Consider the following 24,096-nt stretch of genomic DNA (forward strand, 5'->3'; position numbering starts at 1 on the left):
TTGTTTGTCTAACACTGACGGATTTTATAAAAGGAAATTTCAAGAAACTTAACCAAAAACATGCAGCCAGATATTTGTGAAAAATATGAAAAAGCCTGAAAAGTATGGAGAGACTGTGCTGAAGAAAACTGTATAGGACACTAAATAGATAAATTGAGTGCAGAGCTGTGAGTATAAAGTGGAGATCAGATTTAGCAAATAAAAAGCCAGTACCAGTTCATAAACTTTGTAGAAAGAACATGATTAAAACAACTTTGGAGAAAAATTACACTGCAAGAATGTTTATAGAAATTGATAAAAGAAAATACTAGAGATAAAATTCCCAATAAAGAAGTTACAGTAACCTACAGATGAAGTAATGGAGACCTGAACAACAATAGACGTAATGAAAATAGAAAGGTTTTGAATATAAGGAACATTTTAAAGAAAATATTGGTAAATAGAGGAAATGGAGGAGTCAAAAGGAATTCCAGGGACACTAGATCGGTGGTATTTTCAATAGCAAAAAGCAGATTTAGCAAGGTGGCTTATTTGGAGTCAGCATTCAACTGTGACATTCAACCAACTTTCACAGATGACCAGCAGTGCTAAGGTACCCTGATTATCACTCTGAGAATCACCAAGTCCAAATAAATAATTAATAGCCGCCCTCCAGGAACTTACTGTCTGAGCAGAGGCTAAGGCAGATTTTCAAACTCACCAATATAGAAAGGAGAGTTTTCAGATTTGGCAAAATCTTCTATGTAGGAAAGACCCAAAGGCATGATGGGAGTTTCACCAATTCCACGTATAATATTTCCTACTAGTACATACACCCACATTAACGATTTAGCTTCCTTCACACATTCTGCATTAAAAAAAAAAAGGCATTGCATTAGTGTTTGGGTGATAAAGTATTAGTCATACTTAGTTCTAAATTTTTGGTAAGCATTTTCCAGTTCTTATGTGACATGGCACCTTGTCAACAACTGATATATGACTATGCCAGCAATGACTCACTGGGCCATCCTTCCTGCATTTTCTGACAGAGCAACTCAGGTACGTCCAAGTATAAGTGGTATGGTGGAGTCGGTTCCTACTAGGTTGGGAGACTTGAGTAGTATACACATCTCTTCCCTATTAGATGTTCAGGGACAACCCATTGGTAGTTTGATGGGGGTATTTATACCACAGAAATTGGCAGACACTAAAAATCAGGGCTTTTTATCCCATCCAGAGAATCAATTCACCAACAACTGCTGGATACAGATGCTATGAGTGCTACCCCATTTCTATACTAACTTTGGGGAACTATCTCTCCCTAGAATTGATACTATATTTTTAAGATTTAAATAAGAGTCTCACTGATGTTTGAATTCTCTACAGCTCCAGTTACTTTGTAGAAACTAAAAATATTTAACTGGGTAGAAACCACCTTTTCTCTAAAGAACATACTGTATACTGTAACTACTAAATAACTTTTAATAAAGAAATCTGCCTCAATTCTTGGAGAAGCAGCTGTTTAGTTAGATAACAAAAACTAGGCCAAAAGGAATTGAAAGGGAAGAAGATAGGCAGATCTCTGAAGACTTAACCAATTTTGTTCTAAGCTAAAATAGCTGTCATGCCAGGAGGACTCTCTGCGGAGGTCCTGTTTTTAGGAAAATGACTGAAAATGTATTCTCATCTCTTATAAACCATCCAGGTACCACTCACAGATGTGAGGATCCTGAGCACAGTTGGGTCTAGAAATTTCATAAGAGGTCATCTTTCAGTCATTCCCAGTCACTATCATAGTCTCTATTTCTGGATATTCACACCTTTTTCTACGGTGATCACAGAGTTTTGTCTAGAGATCATAGGCAAACTCTAGGCTTCCTCCAGGGCAAAACTGAAAACATCAAGTGATCAAAGAACCAGTGCATTTTCCTTGAGATTCACTGGACTGGGAAGGTTTCAATTTATCTACCACAGTGCAGTTTTCTTTCTTTCTTTCTTTTTTAAATTAGGAAATAGGACCTGGGTCAGCCTTAAGCAAAACCCAGCTCAAAAGGAAAATACAGGCCAATGTTGATGTCACCATTTTCCTTTGTTTCTTTAGAGAATTCCTTTGACTTAGAGTTTCTGAGATAGCTATTCTTATACTCCTTGAAACTATTTTGGTTTCCTCTGATTCCATGCCAGCAGTGACATTCCCAGCCTTGGGGACCATGTAGCTCCCACCGATATGAATCTAGCACAAACATGTTCCCATCACAGGAAGAAAACTTGTGGTCTGAGGTAAGTTAATACGGTCACCTCCAGACTAAATATCACCAGATTACATAGACCCCTTAGCGTATAAAGGTGAAGATGCTGACATGTTGGTGCTTGGCATTACAGGAAGCCACAAGATGCACCACTGTTGTGTTGGGCTACCTGGTAAAAAAGAAGTGGGACAGAAAGACAAATTCCCAGTTCAACAGAAAGAGAACAGAGTAAATCAGACCTATAGCCCACTTGCCTGTTTTCTCTGCTATCAGGGAAAGAAGATCAGTTATATAACACAAATCTTTTGAACTTTGTTTCTATCTCTGTTTCTTATTTTTAAATAGTATAACTCCATCCTTCTAAGACATTTTCCTTTGCAGAGTTCCTTGGGTAGATGCCTTTGGCTTACATTTAAATAACCATTTTAAAGAATATACAAGGCAGTCTTCATAAGTATATTTAAATATGAGCTTTAATATTCTGTATTATAAGCCACTCCTATTCCCCTTCATAATCCTCTCCAAAATTTCTGAAAAAAAGAAAATATTTTGTATTTATTTACCTTACTCACTTAACCAAACCAAATAACTCCCTCAAAGCCCCACAGCAGAAGTGATCAGTTACAAATTCACTCAACAGAAAGCAATAAAATGAAGTAGACGACCTGATGGATCTTCTGTTGGTCTGAAAATCTGGATTCTATCCTCCATACACAAGAAACTGTTTGAGGACAGATTGCCTGAAACTGAAACTGTAGATTCATATTCATATCTGTATGAACACAGAGAAAACAGGTTTATGTTAAGGACCCAGTCAGTATAATGTGAGCATTGTGCAGATTGTTAACTCTTGCTTCGCTTAAGACACAACATCCAAATCCAGTAAAGAAGATATCTCTTCATCTTTGCTACTGGATAATCCTAAGTTATTATCACCAAAAAGAACTTGACACTGACATAACTGTGCAATTCCTTGAGAGCTAGCTTTCAATTATTTGCATGTGGATGATATACCTTTTAAATCATCTATATCAACCTTCTGTGGTTTTTAGGTGATCATTTCCTGGAAATAATTACTGTGGGATAAGGAACAAACACTAAGTAAAGTAATAGACCCAAAGAAGCATAATTAAGAAAATTAAGGTTTTTTTGGGGGAAGAAACAATACCACAAAACAAGTTTCCAACTTTGGATTCTCTGAGGTTTGCTCATAAGAAATATGGCTCTGCTTTCTTGGATGTCATCGAAAGGCCTTAATTACTATGCTACAGAACATAATAAAAAAGCTCAAAACACCTTCCCCTTAAAACAATCGCCCAGTCATGGCTGGGAGTTGTGGACAAAGGCCTTTGTCTCCACACCCATGATCCCATGAGACATGTCAGCTTCACACAAAGAAATAACACTTTTGTCAAAAGAAAAGAAATGTAAACAATAGCTGAATACTACTCAACATTATCTTAGATAGGATAGGAAATAAAAGGACAGTAAAAACTATTTGGCTTGAAACTTCTGATCCCTTAAGAAATAGTTGACAAAATTTTCTTTTTCATTTACTTTATCCACTCAAAATCCAATACCTCACTCCAAAGAACAAGAGGTTACTTTAAAAGATACAGTCAAATAACACAAGAGTCCTTGAAAATTGAAAATGGGATAGGAAAGTCAAAATCCATTCAAAGGTATCAGCAAAATGACAGAAAACGGATTTTTAAATGGAAAAGGAAAAGACGTAATGTCACAAGGATTAACAGAATGGAAGATTTGACAAAAAGAGTTTAATAAGCTTTTGAAAACAGGGAAACAGGTAAGTGAGAGTTCACTAAATTCATAGATATGAGAAATGCAAATCTGAGTAAGTACCTGCAAGACAGCAACCAAACACATGGTAGACATCCCTGGAAAGATTCAGGCAAGATACAAGATGCTTCTAGAAGTGGGAGTAGGCATGGTCTTAACAAAAAAGAGGATTGGTTTGTGTGTATAAGGAGCAGTTAAACCATTCCAGACATCCTTTTCATTCCAACTGAAAATGACCTTTGATGTAGAGAATCTCAACAGGCACATTGCGGTTAAGAACATACATACTAAAAACGGGGGTAGGAAAAAAGATCTACATACTGAAAAGTGAGAGTCCCACTCCCACACGACTGGTCATGAAGCCTCCACCTCCCAGCAATGGACTGGAGAATCCCTGACTAAGACAACTGAGAGGTCATGGACAGTTCTGAGCCATCTAAAAACAGCCAGTCCCTGTGAAATCACCCTACGGAGAAGTCCTCCATTAACCAAGCCCTATACATGTACACAGAACTTCCGGTTGACTTGTTGTTGATATTCTTCTCTCTTAGATATAAAAAGATAACCAAGAACCACCTGATTTAGGAGGAAAACCTGTAATAGTAAAGGCAGAGATCAACAATAAAAACTGTATCTCTGGAAGAGACAGAGATCATGAAGACAGATCAAGAAAATTTAGGTGGGAAAGACATTGCATTCTCAGAAAAAGAACAAGAGGTTACTTTAAAAGATACATTCAAATAACACAAGAGTCCTTGAAAATTGAAAATGGGATAGGAAAGTCAAAATCCATTCAAAGGTTGGAAGATAAAGCTAAAGAAATTTCCCAAAAAGTAACAGGAAGACAAGGAGATAGAAAATTGGAGAAAAAAGATGAGAAAAACATAAGCTTATCCAGGATGTATAATATTCAAGTAGTAGAAATTATATAAAAAGATAAGGGGGGTAGTTATGATCAAAGAAATAATACACGTAATTTTTCCAAATATCCGTATTAAAGGCACCCAGCATAATGGAGTAAAAGAATTTATACTTTGACAGTTTTCATGAATCCGGACTCTGGAGTATAAAAGAAAATCCCACTAGTTCCCATAGAAAAGAAACTGATCATAGGAATTAGAATGGCTGAGGATTCTCAGTAGCAACACTGGAAGCTAGAAAACATTGTAATGATGTCTTTAAAACCCCTAGGGAAAATATTTCCAACCTAGAATTTTATACCAGCCAAACTATCAATCAAGTATGAGAATAGAATAAGAATATTTAATGGTGAAAAATATTTACAAAGTCATACATGTGGAAATAGTGAATTTGATTTTACAGTAGGAAGTCAACATATATTACATAACATGAAACTTTTAAAAACGAATAGGCTAAACATTTACTTAGAAAGATGGAGGCAAACAGAAGAGCTAAAATAGTTGCAAATAGTTGCAAATAGTTGCAAATAGTTGCCTCTGGAAAGCAGTAATATAGCAATATCCAAGTGTCAGAAGACAACTCCTTTTTCAACATAAGCCTTTCAAATATAATTTTATTTTTACAACTTTGTACACATATTACTTTGATAAAAATCAACCTTCAGGCCAATCTTCCTCTTGGTGACCTACAATTAAACAGAGTCTCATTGTAGCTAGAAGTGTCTAAATAATCCTAAGAAAGGAGTAATCCAAATTTTGCTGGGTCCTAAAAAATCCTTTTATCAGACTTGACTTTATAAAAGAGATGTCCCAATCTCCATTTCATAAATTGATTAAATTGCCTATATAAGTGGAAATGAGGCAGCCAAGAGCATGAAACAGACTGTGGGACAGAATCTGCCTCTTCTGTTTCCCATTACAGTGCTCTGTGCTTTTAGGAATGATTGCTGGTAGAAAGAAAATCCCAAGCTTCATTAATGCTATTGGAAGTTGAGTCAAAAAAGTTGTCAGAGACTGCAATACTTACCGGTCCATGAGGAAATGAGGTAGAGATTGTAAGAAACACCCTAGGCCCATAACCATACAGCCAACACCAATCATTATAGGTCTATGCAGTTTCATTCCAAAATAACTCACAAATATAATCAACAAAAGATTTCCTGGGGAAAAAAATTGAGATGAAAAATGAATATTTCAATAAGCAAGCACATTGTCTTAACAACCTCATCCAATCATTTACTACGTAGCATTTATTGTATAAAAACTATGTCAAATACTGGGATTGGTGCTAGGAATGCGTGAAACAGGAAGTGTATAAGACACAATCCCTTCCCTGAGGGAGGGCTCTGTTTCACAATGTCAGCGGATACACCAACAGATCTCTGCAGAACACCAACATTTAAGGAGGGCAAAAGAAGAGAAGCCAGTGGAAGGGGTTAAAGAATGGCTCTGGAAAATTTTAAAGGCTTTATTTATGATTATCTATCCTTAGGAAATGATTTTGCAAAAGTAAATGACAGACTATATGTCATGAGGTGAAGCAAAAGTCAAATACAGACAGATATATGTCTTATAACTCACCATTCAAATGTAACTCTTTGAATTGGTCAATGTAACCAAGCCATAAATCTATGTTTATTTCAATTTCTTTCCTTAGAAGTAAAACCTTGTGGATCCCCACTTCTCCAGCTGGGTCTTAAAACTAAATCTGGATTTGAGAAGTAAATAACTCAATGAAAAATATATCCCTATGTCTTAGGATAAAGTTTTAGGATAAAGAAACTAATTGGAGAGGCCTCATTCTGATGGACAATTCCTTGGTAAGTATGCAGTAAAGGGTTGAAAGAGCCACCTTATGATTAAGTTCCCAAATCACACATTTTCAATTCAGTAATCAATATTTACCCTATATTGATCCTACTATTTATAAGAGAAACCTCTGTGATAAGCTTGAGGATCATAAAATTCTTTAAAAACTCTTCCTCAAGGAGTTAATAATTTTTCTAAGTGGTGGTAAATATTTTGAAGACTTTTCTTTCCATACCTGTTTCCCTCTAGTCTGCCTTGGAAGTATAAGAGATGCAGCCCTACGTTATTTTATATGGACAGTGCCCTACATCTCCAGCCATGGAATCTAAATTTGCCTGCCTAGGTTGCTAAAATCCCCATCAGCAAAGCCATCTGTATCGAAAGTATTGCTCCAGAAGGCCTCTCTTTGAAATCCATATCCATTTTTGAAAGAAGAAAGGAGGAAATGTCCCTCTTGACATAAGGGTGAGTTCATCCTTCAAATTTCCTTGCTTCAAATTATCAGTAAAATAATCACCATGAGAGGGGAAAGGAGGATAGATGGGTTGTCAAAGGTATGGAGGATGCTCTCTAAAAATTAAGCAGGAAAGATAAGCAAAGATAACTCTTATTGGCAACTGTAAAAGACCTCTCCTCGCCAACAGCTATCTCGGATCTTCATGGCTCCTCAAGCCACCTGCCACCTCTCACTCTCCATAGTTAATACTTTCTATCTCGTCAGGGAATCGGGGGCAACCCACATGAAGGCATCGGGGTTTCCCACCCTCTGGCCTGACCACCTTGCTTCAGCTCCAGAGGTTGTGGAGCCCCTCCGACCATCCAAGGTCAAACTCGCCACCTGGGCTCTTCCAGTCTCTCCAGAAACTTCCTCCAATAATTAACATCTCTCTCATATATTTTAACCTCTCCCTCTTGGCTGCATGCATGTCCCAGATATCCTCCAGTTCCTCTCCAAACTAATGCTCACCTACATGCAGATTCCACTTCTTCCCCTTTCATTCTCTGCTGTCTCCACTGTTATGTCGCTGCTTTCTAGACACTAAATCTGCTCTTCAACAGAACGTGCCCTGGCAGAGATCATCAATTACCACCTCATTATAAATCGCAGGGAATCACTTTCTATCCTTATCCAATGCATTTAATACTGTTGATGAATTTTTCTTTTGGAAATGTCTACTCCCTCGGCATGTATAATGCCATCTGTCCTTTTTCCCTGCTTAATTCTCTGACTTTTCCTTTTCTTAACACTTTCATGGGCTCCTTTCTTCCACCACGCCTTAACCACTGGTGCACCTAAGCATCCAGTCTTTGTCCACTGTACTTAGCACCCTACACCTTCGCCCTGAGTAGCTTCCTCCGTTCTCTAGTTTTAACAACCTGTTTACTCACTTATCAGAAACTCCAACCCAGACAGTTCCCCAATGCTTCTGACTCATATAATTAAAATGTGTACATCACCACCCAAAGGTCTCACAGATCCTACCAGACGATTTACCTAAACAGACTCATCATCTTCCCCAAGGTGACCACCATAATCTCGTTCCCTTTTTCCCTAGTCTCTGTCTTAGCACTGCTAGCCACCCCATTATCCAACTTGTAAACCTGGGGATGCCCTCTTTTCTCTTCTACCACATCCCATCTGTCACTGAATTTTCTGAAATTTAACTTTTGAGTATTTCTTAGGTCACCCTCTTCTCTCTATTCCCACCGGTATGATCTTCGCCTAGACCCAGATAGCTCTCCCTTGGCCTTTGGCATTGGCCTCCTTGGATTCTCTGCCCCAGTCTGGTTGGCCACCTTCCTATCTATCCCCAACACAGCCAAGAAGCAAATCTAACCTTTGCTTTCAACAGGGATTCTTAATCTGCAATGTATAAGCCCTCAAGGTGTCCAGAGACAGAAATCAGAGTTTCCATGAACTTGAGTGAGAAAAAAAAATTACATCTTTATTTTTACTAGCTTTTAATCAAATGTTAGCATTCCTTTGACAGTGAAAGCAGGCACCATAGTATTAGCACAATCTATGAAGTTGTCACAGATTGTCACCAATAGAAGTTAAAGACATTTGCATATGACATGACAGTTGTTGCAGGTACCTCAAAATATTATTGATACTGGTCACCTCAAAATTAGTGTAGATACTGTATTTAATGGATTGATAAGCACAAATATTACATGACAAATTGCTTTCATATTTTAATAATTTAATTTCAATATAACCGGCATCCTTTGTACTCATAGTTTTAATTTTGTGCAGTTAAAAATATTCTCATGGAGATCACATGGTATCAGATTGCCAAAGAGATGCTTGGCGTAGAAATATTAATAACTCCTGCCCATCTCTTAATGACACTCTATTACTTAGAAGATAAAATGTAAGTTACACAGCAAGCACACAAGGCTAACTGTAGCCCATTTCTCACCCCTATCCGTTTCTCCGGGCTCCTTTGTAAACAATTTCCACCTTAAGCTTTGCCATTCAATAATACTGGCTAAATTTTGCTTCCCACATAAGCTACTATACTGCCTCATCCTTAATCTGCTTCTTGTATTGGAATTCCCTCCAGGATTTAACCCTATTTCTTTTACCTGGAAAACTTTTAGTCTTTTAATAGCCTGTCTTCCCTATGTGAGGTTATGTGATGTATGGGACTTTGCATATACCTCTGTTACCAAACTGGCCGCATTCAATTAAAATTATAATTTTGCATCTATGCCTTCCATTGGACTGTGAGCTGAGTCTACACAGAACTATATAAAGGGTTATTCCTAACGCCATCATCAGGACCTAGCACACTGTGGTACAGAGTAAGGTCTGAGGGAGTTGAACACTGAGAAATAAGATCAAGCATCACCTGACTCAGTTTTGCCTCTCCACAATCCTGATCTTTCTTTCAGATATAGATTAAGTATATTAAAAAGCAACTTTCACCTTGAAGAAAGTAGAAGCCATTATAAAACTGTAAAGGAGTGCCAGTCACGTTTCAGTGTGGCTTTGTTCACAAGAGAAATCTTTCTCCCTCATTCTTCCTCTGTCCTCACACCTTCCCGGTCATCTACACCAACCAGAGCCTGAGAAGAGACTCCATTCTTCCCTGGAGGCTGTTTCTAAGATAAATTCAGGGAGAAAGGAAAGCAGCTTCTTCTTTGCTCTGCACTCAGAATTGTTAACCTCACAGAAACAATAGAAGAAAAATATTTACTTTACCTTTGGAAACAGACTCCTCTGTTTCTCATATTTTCTGAATATGACGATAGAGCCCTTAAGCATTATCAAATGATAGATTCAATGTAAAACAGAAACTCTAAATGCTCTGCTGCTTAGGTTAGATAACCAAAAAAAAAAACCCATCAGAATTAAAAATCCAATGGTAAGGTATGTAGCAATATTTAAGTGTTATTTGGAGGTAATATTTAAACAAATTGTTTCTGAGCATATTCCAAAGTTACCTAGGCTATTCCATCTGTCTAGAAAATATATTGTTCAGTCAGATTATATGTCCTAATGTAGCAAATAATGAGAATACAATTCAAACTAGCTTCATAGATGATAAAATATGAAAAGAAATAATGCGAAAATAACTCATTACCAATCTCAAAGCTGCCATTAATAAATCCAACTAGAGATGTTGGGATGTTGAATTGTCTCTCTATTTGTGTGAGCATGGAATTCATATAAGATCCAGATAGTGTTTTGGATACATATGCACATGTTATTGCCAACAGAAACATCTAGGGAGAAAAGAATATAAGAAAACATGAAAAATTTATTTTGCATTGTATATTTGCCACCCGTTGACAAAATATCTTCTATCACACAACTGATTTTCTCCAACTTAAGTAACTCTTAAAGTTGTGAGAAACTTTTAATGTGGTCTGTTCTTGTTTCTCATAAAGCATTCTGTCTTTGAAAACTCAGAGTGGGACTAATTAATTAGTGCCATTCAATATTCCAGGTAATTGCCACCTCATTATTTTATAGGCACATCTTGTACATATATAGAAGCACATAGTTTTTCTAAGTAAGATATGGCTAATGATTTAAATAGTTTTTTATTCAGCACTACATTGTCTGTACTACAAAAGAATACACATGTTAGTGAAATAAAAGGGATGTAGCATTGCACAGACATTATTTTTGTAGCAAATGCACTCACCTTCTCTCTCATCCAGAGTAATATGCAAATTATACATTTGATTGTTGCTCACTACCAGTTATCTAAAGCAATATTTTAATTATAAACCATTATAAAAATGTTTTTAAACTGAAAGATACTTGCTGTAATAAACAAATATCAATACAATAAATTTCCTTATGTCAAATAACATTTCCTATATATTGATATAGTTCCAGACAGCAGTAAGGTTGATGCCACCCTACAAAAATCAAGGACAACTTAACAAATAGAACCACTGTTATCACCAGGAGCTAGTATAGTTTTACTAAAAATGTCAAAGGTTAAAATTTTCACTTAGAAAACTTAGATTTTAGTAGGGGATTTGAAAATGTTGAGTGGCTTATAGTGTACATAGGCAAATTAATTACTGTTTCAAAATAAATAAATTAGAGAGAAATTGATTTATTTCAGCCTGAATCGTGGTCTCCAATCCTATACTATAGGGTCTTTCCCTTGATCCTATTTATGATATTTTTTGATGATGCTTTCATCCTGGGAAACCATTCAACTTACTGTCTAGCCACCACACTCATATCCCTAAATTCCTCCCCTCTCCACCGTCCACACTCCCAATCTCATATCAGTCCCACAATTTATATTGCGACTTGCACATTCCCTCAAGATGATTCACATTATTTTCTGTTTCCCAGTCTCTAACCCAGCTGTATGACCAGCAAATGATCTCAGGAACCTCACCTTCAAACTTACCTCTCTCTCTGTCCCTCTAGTTTCCCTCCCATCTTAGAAGGGTAGATGTCCCTTCTCCTATACAATAAAATCCCTCCATCCATGCTCTCGAATCCATTCTTCCCATTTCTGAGATCCTGATTCATCAGTTATTGCCCCCATCTCTATTTTCAATCTCACACTGTACTGCCTCTCTCCCCTCTAACGTATAAATATATTCAAGATATTTCTGCTTTATGGAAAAAAGAAAACTTCCCTCACCCCTGATGGTAGCTACTCCTGTTACCATCAAGCTGTTTGGAAGACTCAGCCAGATGCATTGCCTGGATGATTGAACCTTCACCCTTCAGTCACCTACCATCTGGCCTCTCTGAAACCTATTCCATAAAAGGTCATAAACAACTTCCTGATTTCAAAATTCGATAGATACTTCTCAGACCTCAGTTTACTTGATATCTCTCAGTCATTTTACACCCTTCATCTCTCTTCCTGAAATTCTCTCCCCCATGTATCCAAAATCCCCACCTACCTACTAAACTCTTTGTATTAAGTCTTCTCTTCTTTGGCCTTCCCTTCAGACTTTTGTTTTAGGAGAGAGAGAGAGAGAGAGAGAGAGAGAGAGACTCTACTCTCAGCTAGACATGCTCTCTCCAGGAAATGTCACTTATTCCCGCGGCTCTAACTATCACCCATATGCTGAAATCTCTCTAATGTATACCCAGTTCAGCTGAGACCCCTGCAACCATTGTTTGGTCTCCTCTAGCCTTGCCCACCTCCAGCCTCCCTTCCTCCTGCCACTACCACTAATTTGGAGCTTAGAAAATATCTGTCAAATGAATGCATAAAATGTAGTGTTTGCCTGTGATTCCATTTCTTTAAACTTTTTAGTGTCTTCCCGCAAGCAAAACTCCCGACCTTTCTAGATGGCAATGGCTCATCTGTATCTCAGTATCATCTCCTGCTAACATAATGGTCTGCTCCTACTTTTATTTCACCATGATTTTACATCTCGGTGCTGATGCTTCTCTGCTTGGAATGATCTTCTTCCCCTTGTACATCTGATAAATATTGATTCAATTTTTAAAGCGACTCCTTCATCATTTCTGTTGTGGAATCTTCTTTGTCTCGCTGTTCCCCCGGGTAGCTTTGATCCCTCACCCCTTACTTTCCCACCCTGCTGTAGGCCTGCCTCCATTATAGCTCTTATCACAGTGTACTTTATTTATATGTTTGGATGCCTTTATCATCCTTCCTCACTATCCTATGAGCAATTCAAACATAGGAGCCATACATTATTTACCTTTGCATCTTTGGTGTCTAGTGCCTGATGAATACTAGGCACCTGAGACAAGTTTACTGAATTAAAGACAGAATAAGTATTCAGAAGCATTTTTAGGAAGTAGTCAGAGCTGGAAGTAAACTGAATATAAGATGAAATGTAATAGGATTAAACACCCTTAAGACAAGAGTCAGCTGTACCAATTCATTTGGGGAAATCTGCATAGAAATTTATGTGAAGAAGACCTGGGAAACTAAAATATCAAGCTCAGTATGAATTGAAACTGTTAGACAAGATAATACAGCTGTATCTCTAGCCACTTATTCTTTTATAGTAAACACAGTGTATAGAAACTGTCTCTTCACACTATAAATCCTTGCAGAGCAGTTTTTTTTTTAAGTTTTATTTTGGTATCATTAATCTACAATTACATGAAGGACATTATGTTTACTAGGCTCCCCCTTCACCAAGTCCCCCCAACATCCCCGTTCACAGTCACTGTCCATCAACATAGTAAGATGCTGTAAAATCACTACTTGTCTTCTCTGTGTTGCACAGCCCTCCCCGTGCCCCCCCCCACTATACATGCTAATCGTAAGGCCCCCTTTCTTTTTTTCCCATCCTTATCCCTCCCTTCCCACCCATCCTCCCCAGTCCCTTTCCCTTTGGTAACTGTTAGTCCATTCTTGGGTTCTGTGCTTCTGCTGCTGTTTTGTTCCTTCAGTTTTCTTTTGTTCTTATACTCCACAGATGAGTGAAATCATTTGGTACTTGTCTTTGAGCAGTTTTGAGAGTAAAGAATTTTCACATGGTTTTCTAATTCAGGTTTTATATCTAAAAGCAAGGTCTACCAAGTAAAGTTCAAATCATATTTGGGAGAATAATTTATTTTACTTAACACTTTAAGAGAAGAAAGTAGACAAGTCATAACCCCAGCACTCTTTCCTAAAACATGTCGATGGATTGCTTAACCAGTTCCATTCACAGAGTGAAAGCCACCAGTGGTCATCTGACTTATGTCTAGTACAAAATAACCTCTATATTTGTAAAGCTAGTTCTACCAACCTTTGACAATAGTGCCCCAGAGTTTGGGGCAAATTTATTGAAGACAGTCCTGTGATGTTTTCTAAAGAATTTTGCTTCAGGAGCACATTTTTAAGAGAAGCTAAAAACATCTGATTATTAAGCAATTGCTTCCTGCTTTACCTGATAATCTAGTGCTTGCAATATTTTGCCATAATATTCACATCAATATCTAACCTTGCCAAACTCCAAAGAAAAAAATTAAGGACCAACTGTTTATAAATAACAACAGATTTGGCATTTATCCACAAATGCTGTTAATAATAATAGCTAATATTTACTGACTATTTACAATACTCCAGTCATTGTGGCAACCATGTTAAAAGAAAAATAGCCTATGAGATAGGAGTATTGTTATTACCCTTTTCAGATGAGAAAATAAGTGAGAAAAAAATGAGAGGTTAAGCAACTTGTCCAAGGTCACACAGCAAATAAGCAGTTGAACTCAGATATGGACTCCGGGAGCCCAGTCCTCAGTCCTTATTTTTAATCACTCATATTAGGAGGACATGAGAATTGAGGGACATTTTAAGGGGATTTTTTTTTTCAATTAACATGGCATCTGAGGCAAAAGTAGTATTCTAGATTTATATCATAATTCTCCACTTTCATGTACATGTACAGATTTTCCCTACAAATGCATAAAGAGAAAATAAGCTTTCACTAGGGAGAACATTGGCAGCTGCATCTTAATTCTGAAACCACTTACAGGCACTAGCTATAGAACCAAGAGAAATCCAGATCCCTTGGTTTAAATAATAAATTTGAAGTTTGTGTGAAGGCAAAATAGCTTTGAAGCTCTGCAAAAAGAATTTGCTCTGAAATAGTCAAGTATACCAGAAACGGTTAACAAAAAGGGCATTTTTCCTATAGAGAACAACAGTTATGTTGCCAAAGCTGGACACAAACATTTGTTTTACTTTGTCATTATGAAATAAGCAGTGCATACAGACCAACAAAGCATTGCTGTCCAGTGAACCATTTTCCAGGAAAGCCCCCTCTGGCCTAGAAGCCCCAGAAGGGGTGAGCATTAAACTGGCCTCTGATCCCGGAAAATAAATCCCACTGTAACATAATGTGTGCCTGAAGTTTTCAAAGACCCAATCTTCCATTTAAATCCCTCAAAACCACTTAAGATTGAATTGGCTGAATCAATTACCCTATTTAAACATACCCTCATTTACAAAACTAACTTCATTAAAGCAAGAAATTATCAATGTATCAGGTCATATGACAATATTGAATCACTTCAGGAAGATCTGAGCAACCCTATAAGATCTAAGCTTAGAAATTTAAAAAAAATGGTACATATACATATAGCCACACAAAAAATATTCCATACCTTCAGCCTGGAAAGACATCTTATTCTATGAGATTCAATTCTTCTACCAGTTTTTCCCATGTTGTTCGTCGGAGTGTTCCAAAGTATTTCAGTTTTAAATCTTGGTATTTCCTAGTTCTTTCTTTTAGAGAAAACAAAAATCTGTTAAAATTCAAATGGACAAAATCATAAGTCATCCTTCTTTAGAAGAAAATGTTGAATACACGCAACAAAATCAAATTCCCTTGTACTACAAAAATACCTGGGAAATTTTTGATTCAGCTCTAGAAAATGACATTAGAGAATATTTAGTTGCTGGGTTTCCATTGAAAAAGTTACATCAAGTAACTTTAGTTGTTCTTTAGTGAGATTAAAGGTATTAAAATAATTTGTTATGCTCCCTTGCAAAATAATGACTGCGTGGTTAAAACAAAGCTTTTCATTTCTTTAGCCAAAACAAATAGAAGCAAAGTGAGCTCGTTGGACTTACATAAAAACGCTCTTTTTAAGAACACGCAGACTTTGATTTGTGTTTGTGCTAAAAATCTGCTTCAGCAAGCCTACCAAGGCTCAAAAATCTCTATTTGGCCAAGCTCCCTGTTCAAGTTCTTTGCGTTCCAAGACTTCCCTGGAGTCTCAGAAAGGGAAACGCTTTCTGGGGCACTGCTGATACACAGAAACCTGGGGAGACATGGAATTTTAATCATGGAAATAGCCTAAGTAAAAATAACAAATAATTCTATGATCTGTAAAAGAACTCTATGGTTGCAAGTTAAGATGTGAGGTTTACGACAAGAACCAAACATATAAGTGAACATCTCTATGTGTAACGTATGTAATAAACACAGGTATATGTGTATCTTTATGTAGATGTAATATACAGGCACACATTTTTATATGTAAAACAAATATATGACTTAAGCTCTAATAATTAAATTCTACTTACCCCTTGTCAAAGATTTTGTCTATTTTGGGTCTTGAAACTAGGGCAATATTTTGTACCCAGACCAAAGTATTTCACTCTGACAAGACTGATTCTAGCAAATCTACCTCAGGTTACCAGAATATGTTAACAGTACCCCTAATGTTAATTTATTAAAACCCTCTGAACAATATCCATTTAATAAGTGATCCTGAATGGCACTTACTTTTGAAAAATCTAACTGCTTTATTTCTATAATTTTGCTGAATCCTGCTGCCCACACACATTGAGGAAATAGCTACTGAATGACTATGTACGAGTTTAATTCTCTTTATTCATTCTCTCAAAGATATAACAAGTATCTGTTAGAAGTCTGCTATGCACCAGTCCTTGTGCTAAGCCCAGGATTTCAGCAGTGAACAAGACAGAAAAGCTGTCCTATAGACAATGTAAACTAATTAATGAAATATAAGGCTCTCTGGAAGGTACCTCCCAAGGAACTTCTATTTTTATGGGACAGATAAACTTTTAAATTAAATACATTGGCATAAAACTAGACAGCATATGATCATGTAGAAATGTCAGTATGTAAGTAGTGAAAAAGTTTCAAAGGTCATGGATGAAAATTATCAGAGACATTCTTGGCAACTCTGAATGGCCAAATGAACTCATACTCAAATCCCCCACTTAAGTTACTTAACTATAGTGCAAGTACATGACACTAGTTTTGCTAAAACTATAGAATAGGAAATATTATCAAAATGGGAACAGCTAAACTTCAATCTTCATATGTAATAATATCTGCCTTTTATCATAAACTCTCTAGCCATCTTCGTTTCTTTCTTCCTTCCCATGTTATAGGACCCAAGTCTTGATCCTCTATTTTTCCCCTTCTATCCCTCTTTGCCAACATCTGAGCCCAATATAGTTACCCAAGCAGTAGATGAGCAAGGGAACTTATTCCTCTTCTGTGCCAAAGTTGTCTTTACTCTTTTTAGTGGCTAAAAACATGGCTATTCTAAATGCCTGTTTTTCCTAAGTAACCAAGGAATGTGGAGGTGGAGTTAGTGACACAGAAAGTCACCACATAGGGGAATTCTGTGGTTCCTTCCAAGCATTGTGACACTATTACCATCTTGAGCAGGTTTTATCACCATGCCTCAAAGATTTGTTTCAAAATGTGTTTACTGTCTTCAGAGAGGTTTTATAAACACTTGTCCTGAGGTAGGCTTTGAAGGTAGTGTTTGAAGCTAAACACTTGAAGAATTAAATGTGATTCAGTTAACACTATACTTTCCCAAATTTCCCAAGTATGCAGTGAAGACATTTTAACTTTTCAGACACATTTGTTAAACTTTGTTGGAGAAAAATAAATGCATGAATAAAATCTATTCTGCTTAACAAAATTTATGAAATCCAGTAGTTCATGTCACAATCACGGTTGAGCACTTCCACCCCAAATCAGGGAATATGCCTATTGTTCATAGTCTGGCAGCCCTGCATGTACCAGCCATGTGAACAGTTGCCTTTTGTTAGCAAAGTATTGTTTACACCGTGACTTCTGCCCCTGGGACCACAGTTTCACCAACAAATCCCCATCAATCATTACTGCTAATGAAAACCAGTTGCTGAAGTTTTATGAAGTGAAGAGCATTTTATTCCTCTAACTCCTTCATACACAGTTTTTAGTTACTGTAAACCACCTGGGGAAAATGCATACATTTAATTTTACAGAATTCTGTACTATTAACAAAATAAAGGCTTTCTTTAATCATGGCAAAACTAGTGATACATACATGAAGAAGACTTAGGAAAATATCCTTTCCCTGGGGAAAAAGAGAGGGTCACACCAGTAAAGATCTTATGAACATTGTTTTTTTCTAGAATCTTCTGATGGCTCCCAGGTCTGCAAGAAGAGATCAATCAGCTCTTGGTGGTATCCAGCTGCAATAATTTCAGTCAATACCAAATGAAGCACATATGTGCCAGGGAAGCGCATGAAGAATTGATAACAATTCTTTGTATGATGCCTACCAAATTATTTTTACTTCTCATAGTTCATTTTCACTGGAAATCAAAGAATAAGATAATGGATCTGCAAACCAGCCTTATAGATAGAGGTATTATTTTATTTTATGTGTTCAGAGGAGGTACCAGGAGTACATTACCTTAAGCAAAACTAGGAGAGACACGTAACTACTGCTCCACAGACACAAACATAACTTCACCACCCAGAGCAAAGAATGGCACACACAGAAACACAGGTAAAAACCATCACTCGCAATCCAGCAATAAAAATTACCAGTGATGCCGGGGTTCTTGTTCACGAAGCAGAAGAATGAGTTTCACAAACACTCAAGGTAGGAGAGCAAGGTACAGGCTTTTATTTAGAGATAAAGTGAGAGGACAGAGCTCCCGGCTCACACCAGGAGGGGACAAGAGAGTCTGTGGTTGGCTCATTGTCTAGGGGTTTTATGCACGGTTGAGGATTTTCAGGAATGAGGGTAAAGGGTTAGGGGTGCAACTTGTTGAGTGGTCCCACAATGCTGATTCTTGATGAGTAACAGAAGAAATTTTCTGCTCTGATTCTTTCTCAAGATAGTAGTTTCCCTCTGGGAGCATGTCAATTAAGACCTCCTACCCTGCCCCCAAGGTGGGCTGGGTTGTTGCCTGTTTGCTGAAGTAAGTCAAGAATCTTACTTCTTAACTTATTGCGCTGTTTATAGTTGGGCTTGTTTACTAAATTAGTATTTTTCCTAGGTTGCAGATTACTTGGTTAGGATCAGAGAAGGAAATATAGCACATAGGTTTGGTTAAAATAAGCTGGGCCTTTTAGCAGGCTAAGGTAAATATTACAGTGTCATGATTTAAATTGATACAGTGAAGTCACGGGTTATGCTGAGACACTTCTCTTTATCTGCAGAACACTCAAACATTCCAGGCCAAGTTGCTGCTGGCCTTTTGAGCTTTAACTGATCTCACTGAAGGTGTCTATATTCCTAGTCTTGTATCTTTACCCTAGAGAATTAGTGTGACTCTGACTTTGCGTAATGCTTATCACAGAGTTTCAATAGGGACTTCTTTGCACATTGCTACTTGTTCTGACTGTAATTATCTTGCTCTGCTTTTTGTCTGGAGGCCCTCACCCTACTCTGACTGCACCCATGGTCTCTGTCTCATTCCCCCCTCTGCAGATGGAGACCCTAGCTGCTGCTAGAGAAAGGGGGTGATGACTGCTCTGGCTGCTTCATGCTGAGAAGGGACGCCGCAAGGGGTGCAGTTAGGTCTCCATCAGTGGTCAGTCAAGAGGGCTTCGGAAGATAGGCATTTCCATCCTGGGATATATTTCCATAACATTTGCAGTCTTATGGCTTCTAGGTGAGATAGAACAAATCATGTTATTATGTTAAGTACACAGGGGCTAAATATTAGTATCAGGATAATGATGAGCTCAATGAATAAAATGGCATTATGGTATTTGATAGGGGATCCTTCAGAGTTTAAAAAATCTCTTTCTTTCCATATGGCTGCATGGGCATGCAGCACAAGGTATGCATACTTAAGAGTCAGTGTATATATTGACTCTCTTTCCTTTCCCTATTTCAAGGGCTCTAGTGAGGGCTGTTAATTCTGTCAGCTGGGCACTCTTGTCCAGTGGAAGTGGTTGACACTCGATAGTATCCCACAGAGTGACAACTGCATAGCCAGATTTCCACTGGCCTTGCTCAATAAAGGAGCTGCCATCTGTGACGAGGACAAGCTCTGGGTTCTCTAAGGGGCTGTCTTTTAGGCCTTCTCTGGCAGAATAGTTTAGGGCAAGGACCTGTTGGCAGTCATGCTCAGGTCCTTTGCTCATGGATTCAGGTAGAAAGGTGGCTGGATTTAGGGTGGAGCATGTCCACAGCTGGGTTACAGGGCCCTCAAGGAGGAGCGACTGATATTTTAGTAGCCTGCTGTCTGATAGCCACAGGCCCCCCCAGGTGTTCAATAAGCTGGTGATGTTATGGGGTGCATGTACTATCAAGTCTTTTCTCAGGGTCAGTTTTGTGGCTTCAGCTGCTAGCAGCTATTGCTGCCACAGATCTCAGACAGTGTGGCCAGCCCTTAGCTACTGGGTCTAGTTCCTTGCTTAGATAGGCTGCAGGCTGCTGCATTTCTCTTCGAGGTTGAGTTAGTACTCCCAGAGCCACTCCTGATCTCTCAGTAACAAATAGGTTAAACCGGTTTCCAGTGGGCAGGCTTAAGGCGAGGGCCTGGAGGAGGGCGTTTTTCAAAGCCTCATAAGCTTTAATAGCATCAGGTTCCCACTGGAGTTTTACCTTCCCATTGGGCTTCTTTAAGGAGTTGGTAGAGGGGTCTGGCTAACTCTCCATATCTGGGGACCCAAATTCTGCAATACCCAATGATGCTCAAGAAGCCCCTCAGGTGCCTGATAGTAGAGGGTAATGGGTGGCAGAGAATGGGCTGAATTCTAGCTTCCCCCAGGGCTCTAGTTCCCTGAGAGAGGTTAAGGCCCAGATATTTTACTTGCTGCTGACAGATCTGTGCTTTCTGACGAGAGACCTTATAGCTACAATCAGCTAGAAAGTTCAGTAATCTCTGAGTACTTTCCTGACACTCTGTCTCTGTGGTGGTGCAGAGAAGTATATCATTCACATATTGGGTGATTTTTGCCTCCCTTGGATCAAAGGAGGCCAGGTCCTTGGCTAAGACCTGCCCAGATAGATGTGGGCCACCTCTGAATCCCTGGGGCCAAACTGTCCAGGTTAATTGAGCTGAGGGATTTACAGGATCCTCAAAAGCAAAGAGAAACTGGGATTCAGGTGCAAGCAGGATGCAAAAGAAAGTATCCTTCCGGTCTAGCACAGTGAACCATGCTGCTCCCTCAGGAATCCTGGGTCACAGGGTATAGGGATTAGGTACTACAGGATGCAGGGGCACAACTGCCTCATTAATGCTCATAGATCTTGCATAAGGCGCCAGCTTCCATCCGGCTTTTGTACTCCTAGTATGGGAGTGTTGCAAGGGCTGTTACAGGCTATCAAGAGGACTTGAGTTTTTAGGTTATTGATAACTGGTTTCAAGCCTTTACGAGCTTCTGGTTTTAAGGGACACTGCTTCTTATGAGGACAGTGGTTAGAGTTTTTAAGATGAATCTGTACTGGTTGTGCTGGTTTTGCTCTTCCAATGATTCTGTTGGTTGCCCAGACCTCAGGATTAATGTCTACTTCCACTAGGGGAGACATTGCTCATCTCTTTCTATGTTCATATGCACAGAGGCTTGTACTTCAGAAAGTATAACATGGCCTAGAAGCAGTGTCGGACTTTCTGGGACCACCAGGAAGACATGGGAGAACAGCACCGAGTCCCACTCACAACTTAAAGGCTGAGTAAAGTATTTGGTCACGGGCTTCCCAGATCCACCTCTAACAGTAACTGACTGGGAGGAGGGAGGGCCAGGATTATGGAGGAGGACCGAATAGGCGGCTCCTGTATCGAGCAGGAAATCGATGGTGTGGCCTCCTACAGAGAGAGTCACCCGGGGCTCCTGTGGGGTTATGATGGTGACAGGAGCCAGCATGGGCCGCCCCGGGCCCCTTCAGTCCTGACCACATTGTTGCAAGTCTGACCCCAGTTGTCTACGCCCTGGGGCAGTCCTGCTTCCAGTGGTCTCCTTGACAGAGTGGGCAGGGGGATGGCGGTTTGGAGCACCTACCCTTAGGGCACTCTCACTTAAAATGCCCCTCTCTGCTACAGAGGAAACAAGCCACCCAAGGCCCAGTCCCTTGGGCTGGTCACCCTTTCTCCAAACTTGGAGGCCCAAAGTTGACTCTCTGCAAGGCCATGGCTAATGCCTCTGCCTTTCGGTTGTCTCTCCTGTCCCGGTCCCTCTTTTAGTCCTCGTCTCTATTACAGAAAACTGATGTGCCAACCTTCAGGAGGCTCTCCAGATTTTGCTCTGGGCCAAATGCCAATTTTTATAACTTCCTCCTGATATCTGGGGCCAATTGGGTGATGAATTTATCCTTGAGAATGACTTGGCCCTCTCTGGGTTCTCTGGGGACATATATGTGTGTGCTTCACCAGTCCTCCCTAAGCAGCTCCAGAAAGGCCGAGGGGATTTCTTTTTCTTCCTGCATTACAGCTGATAATTTAGAGTAATTTATAGGTTTTACTGGTGCTCTTTTCAGCCCTTTTAAAATATAAGTTATAAAGTGGCACGGGTATCAGCACCGTCTGTATCTTGGCCCCACTCTGGGTCAGTGAATGGCACTGCCTGACAGCCAGTGGGGACTCAGGTTAGCTCCTCTGGAGATCTGCTATTTGCAGTTATAGTATACCATTCATCTCCAAACTCTAAGGCTCTTCTGATTACTTTTTCTTTCTCCCCTCCGGTAAGGGTTTGATTTAGTATAAGCATAACATCTTTCCAGGCCAGTTCAAAAGTTAAAGTAAGCTCTTGGAAGGCTTCTATGTACTTGTCTGGGTCATCCAAAAATTAACCCATGTCCTGTTTAACTTGCCTCAGGTCTTGGAGGGACAAGAGGACACGGACCTCAGCTGGTCCCCACTCTCCACTGGCTACTTCCGGTAAGGGCAATAAGGATGGGTATAACTGTCTTTTCTTCACCCCCTGGGAAGCCTGGTGGGGTGATTGGGCCAATGATGCTTGGGGTGGTAGTTCTCCTGTGGTCTGACTTTCAAGGTTCTCGGCAAGTGGACTTACATCTGGATAAGGTGGGCATAGAAGGGCCAATGGGGAGAAATTAGGGTTTGGAGTAGGGTCAGGAATTAGTCCACCCTTTTGGCATAGTTCTTTACTTTCCCTAAGGGCAAAAAAGGCTTGTACATATGGAATTTCTGACCATTTCCCTTTCTTGCGGCAAAATAACTCTAACTGCATGATCTTATTATACAGTACACTTCCCTAAGGGGGCCAGGCCTCTCCATCAGAGAATTTGTATTGAGGCCAGGTTGTGCACAGAAGAAGATAAGACACTTCTTCAGGGTCTGGGGATCGAATTGCTCTTAGTTCTTCAGAATGCATGCCAGAGGCGTGTCTGGCTTTAGACTTGAAGAGGTTGCTCCCATCTGGAAGAGAGAGAAAGACAGGTGTCTAGCACCTCATTGGCCTCTCTCTGTGTAAGGGCGTCCCCTCGCCTTGGAGCCTAGGTGACAGTGGTTAGTCACCCCCGCTGCCGGCCTACTGGAATTAACCACTCCTTACCAGCGTGGCCTGTACTTTGCCTTGATTTCCTTCTTGCCTCCCCACACTAAGCAAGAGTTGCTTCAGAGCTCTGGATCTAGTGGGGACCTCACCAGTATGCTCTTACTTAATGCCTTCTGAGAGTCTTGATCTAGACCTTAGTTTCTCTGCACAGGCTTTAGCATAGTATACTTGGGCTGCAGATAAGGAATTGCTGTAGCCCCAGGAAGGCTGCCGTCAGCCAGTGGGGGCTCAGGTTAGTTCCTCTGGACACTTGCCATTCAATAGAACAGAGCTATGGCTAGAATTTAAATGGGGCCATTTACATGTACAGTTATGGAGAGGGGGTGTCTATACTCAAACACCAGTTTCTGCCACTGCCTGAGAATTATTTAGCCAGTCACTCACTATAACGAATCTGATCACTGAGACAAGAGGTCGGGGGTCATCTGCGACTCTCGCATAGGCAGCAGCCTAGCCAGAGGTTCACTCAGCGCCTTCGGATCAATCAGCCAGAGCCAAGATCCACTGTCTACTAGTCTGGTCTGCCCTCGGAGTCTGCAGATTAGGAGAAGAAAGTAGGAAATCGGCTCAGCCTCTCCCGACATTCTCCTCTATCTGGAGGCGGGGGATCAAGGAGCGGCAGACACTGGGAAACCTTT

The 24,096-nt window shown here is 39.5% G+C and overlaps 1 protein-coding gene across 4 annotated transcripts in view; it reads right to left on the minus strand.

Annotated features, from left to right (window-relative positions):
* SLCO1A2 (solute carrier organic anion transporter family member 1A2) overlaps positions 1–24,096 on the minus strand; it is a 120,324-nt gene that overhangs the window by 31,686 nt on the left and 64,542 nt on the right. The window contains exons 1-6 of one of the 4 annotated variants that reach the window (XM_036889504.2): positions 15,568–15,708; positions 15,327–15,447; positions 10,348–10,489; positions 5,976–6,108; positions 2,894–3,000; positions 701–847 (exon numbers count right to left, since the gene is read on the minus strand). In XM_036889504.2, the coding sequence (XP_036745399.2) occupies positions 701–847; positions 2,894–3,000; positions 5,976–6,108; positions 10,348–10,489; positions 15,327–15,386 (589 nt within the window). In that variant the 5' untranslated portion in view covers positions 15,387–15,447; positions 15,568–15,708. Of the gene's footprint in view, positions 1–700; positions 848–2,893; positions 3,001–5,975; positions 6,109–10,347; positions 10,490–15,326; positions 15,468–15,567; positions 15,709–24,096 lie in introns of those variants that run through there. The other 3 variants (XM_036889503.2, XM_036889505.2, XM_057491714.1) reach the window with 3 other exon arrangements.

This window comes from Manis pentadactyla, chromosome 14 (assembly GCF_030020395.1).
Source record: "Manis pentadactyla isolate mManPen7 chromosome 14, mManPen7.hap1, whole genome shotgun sequence".
NCBI classification, from domain to species: domain Eukaryota; kingdom Metazoa; phylum Chordata; class Mammalia; order Pholidota; family Manidae; genus Manis; species Manis pentadactyla.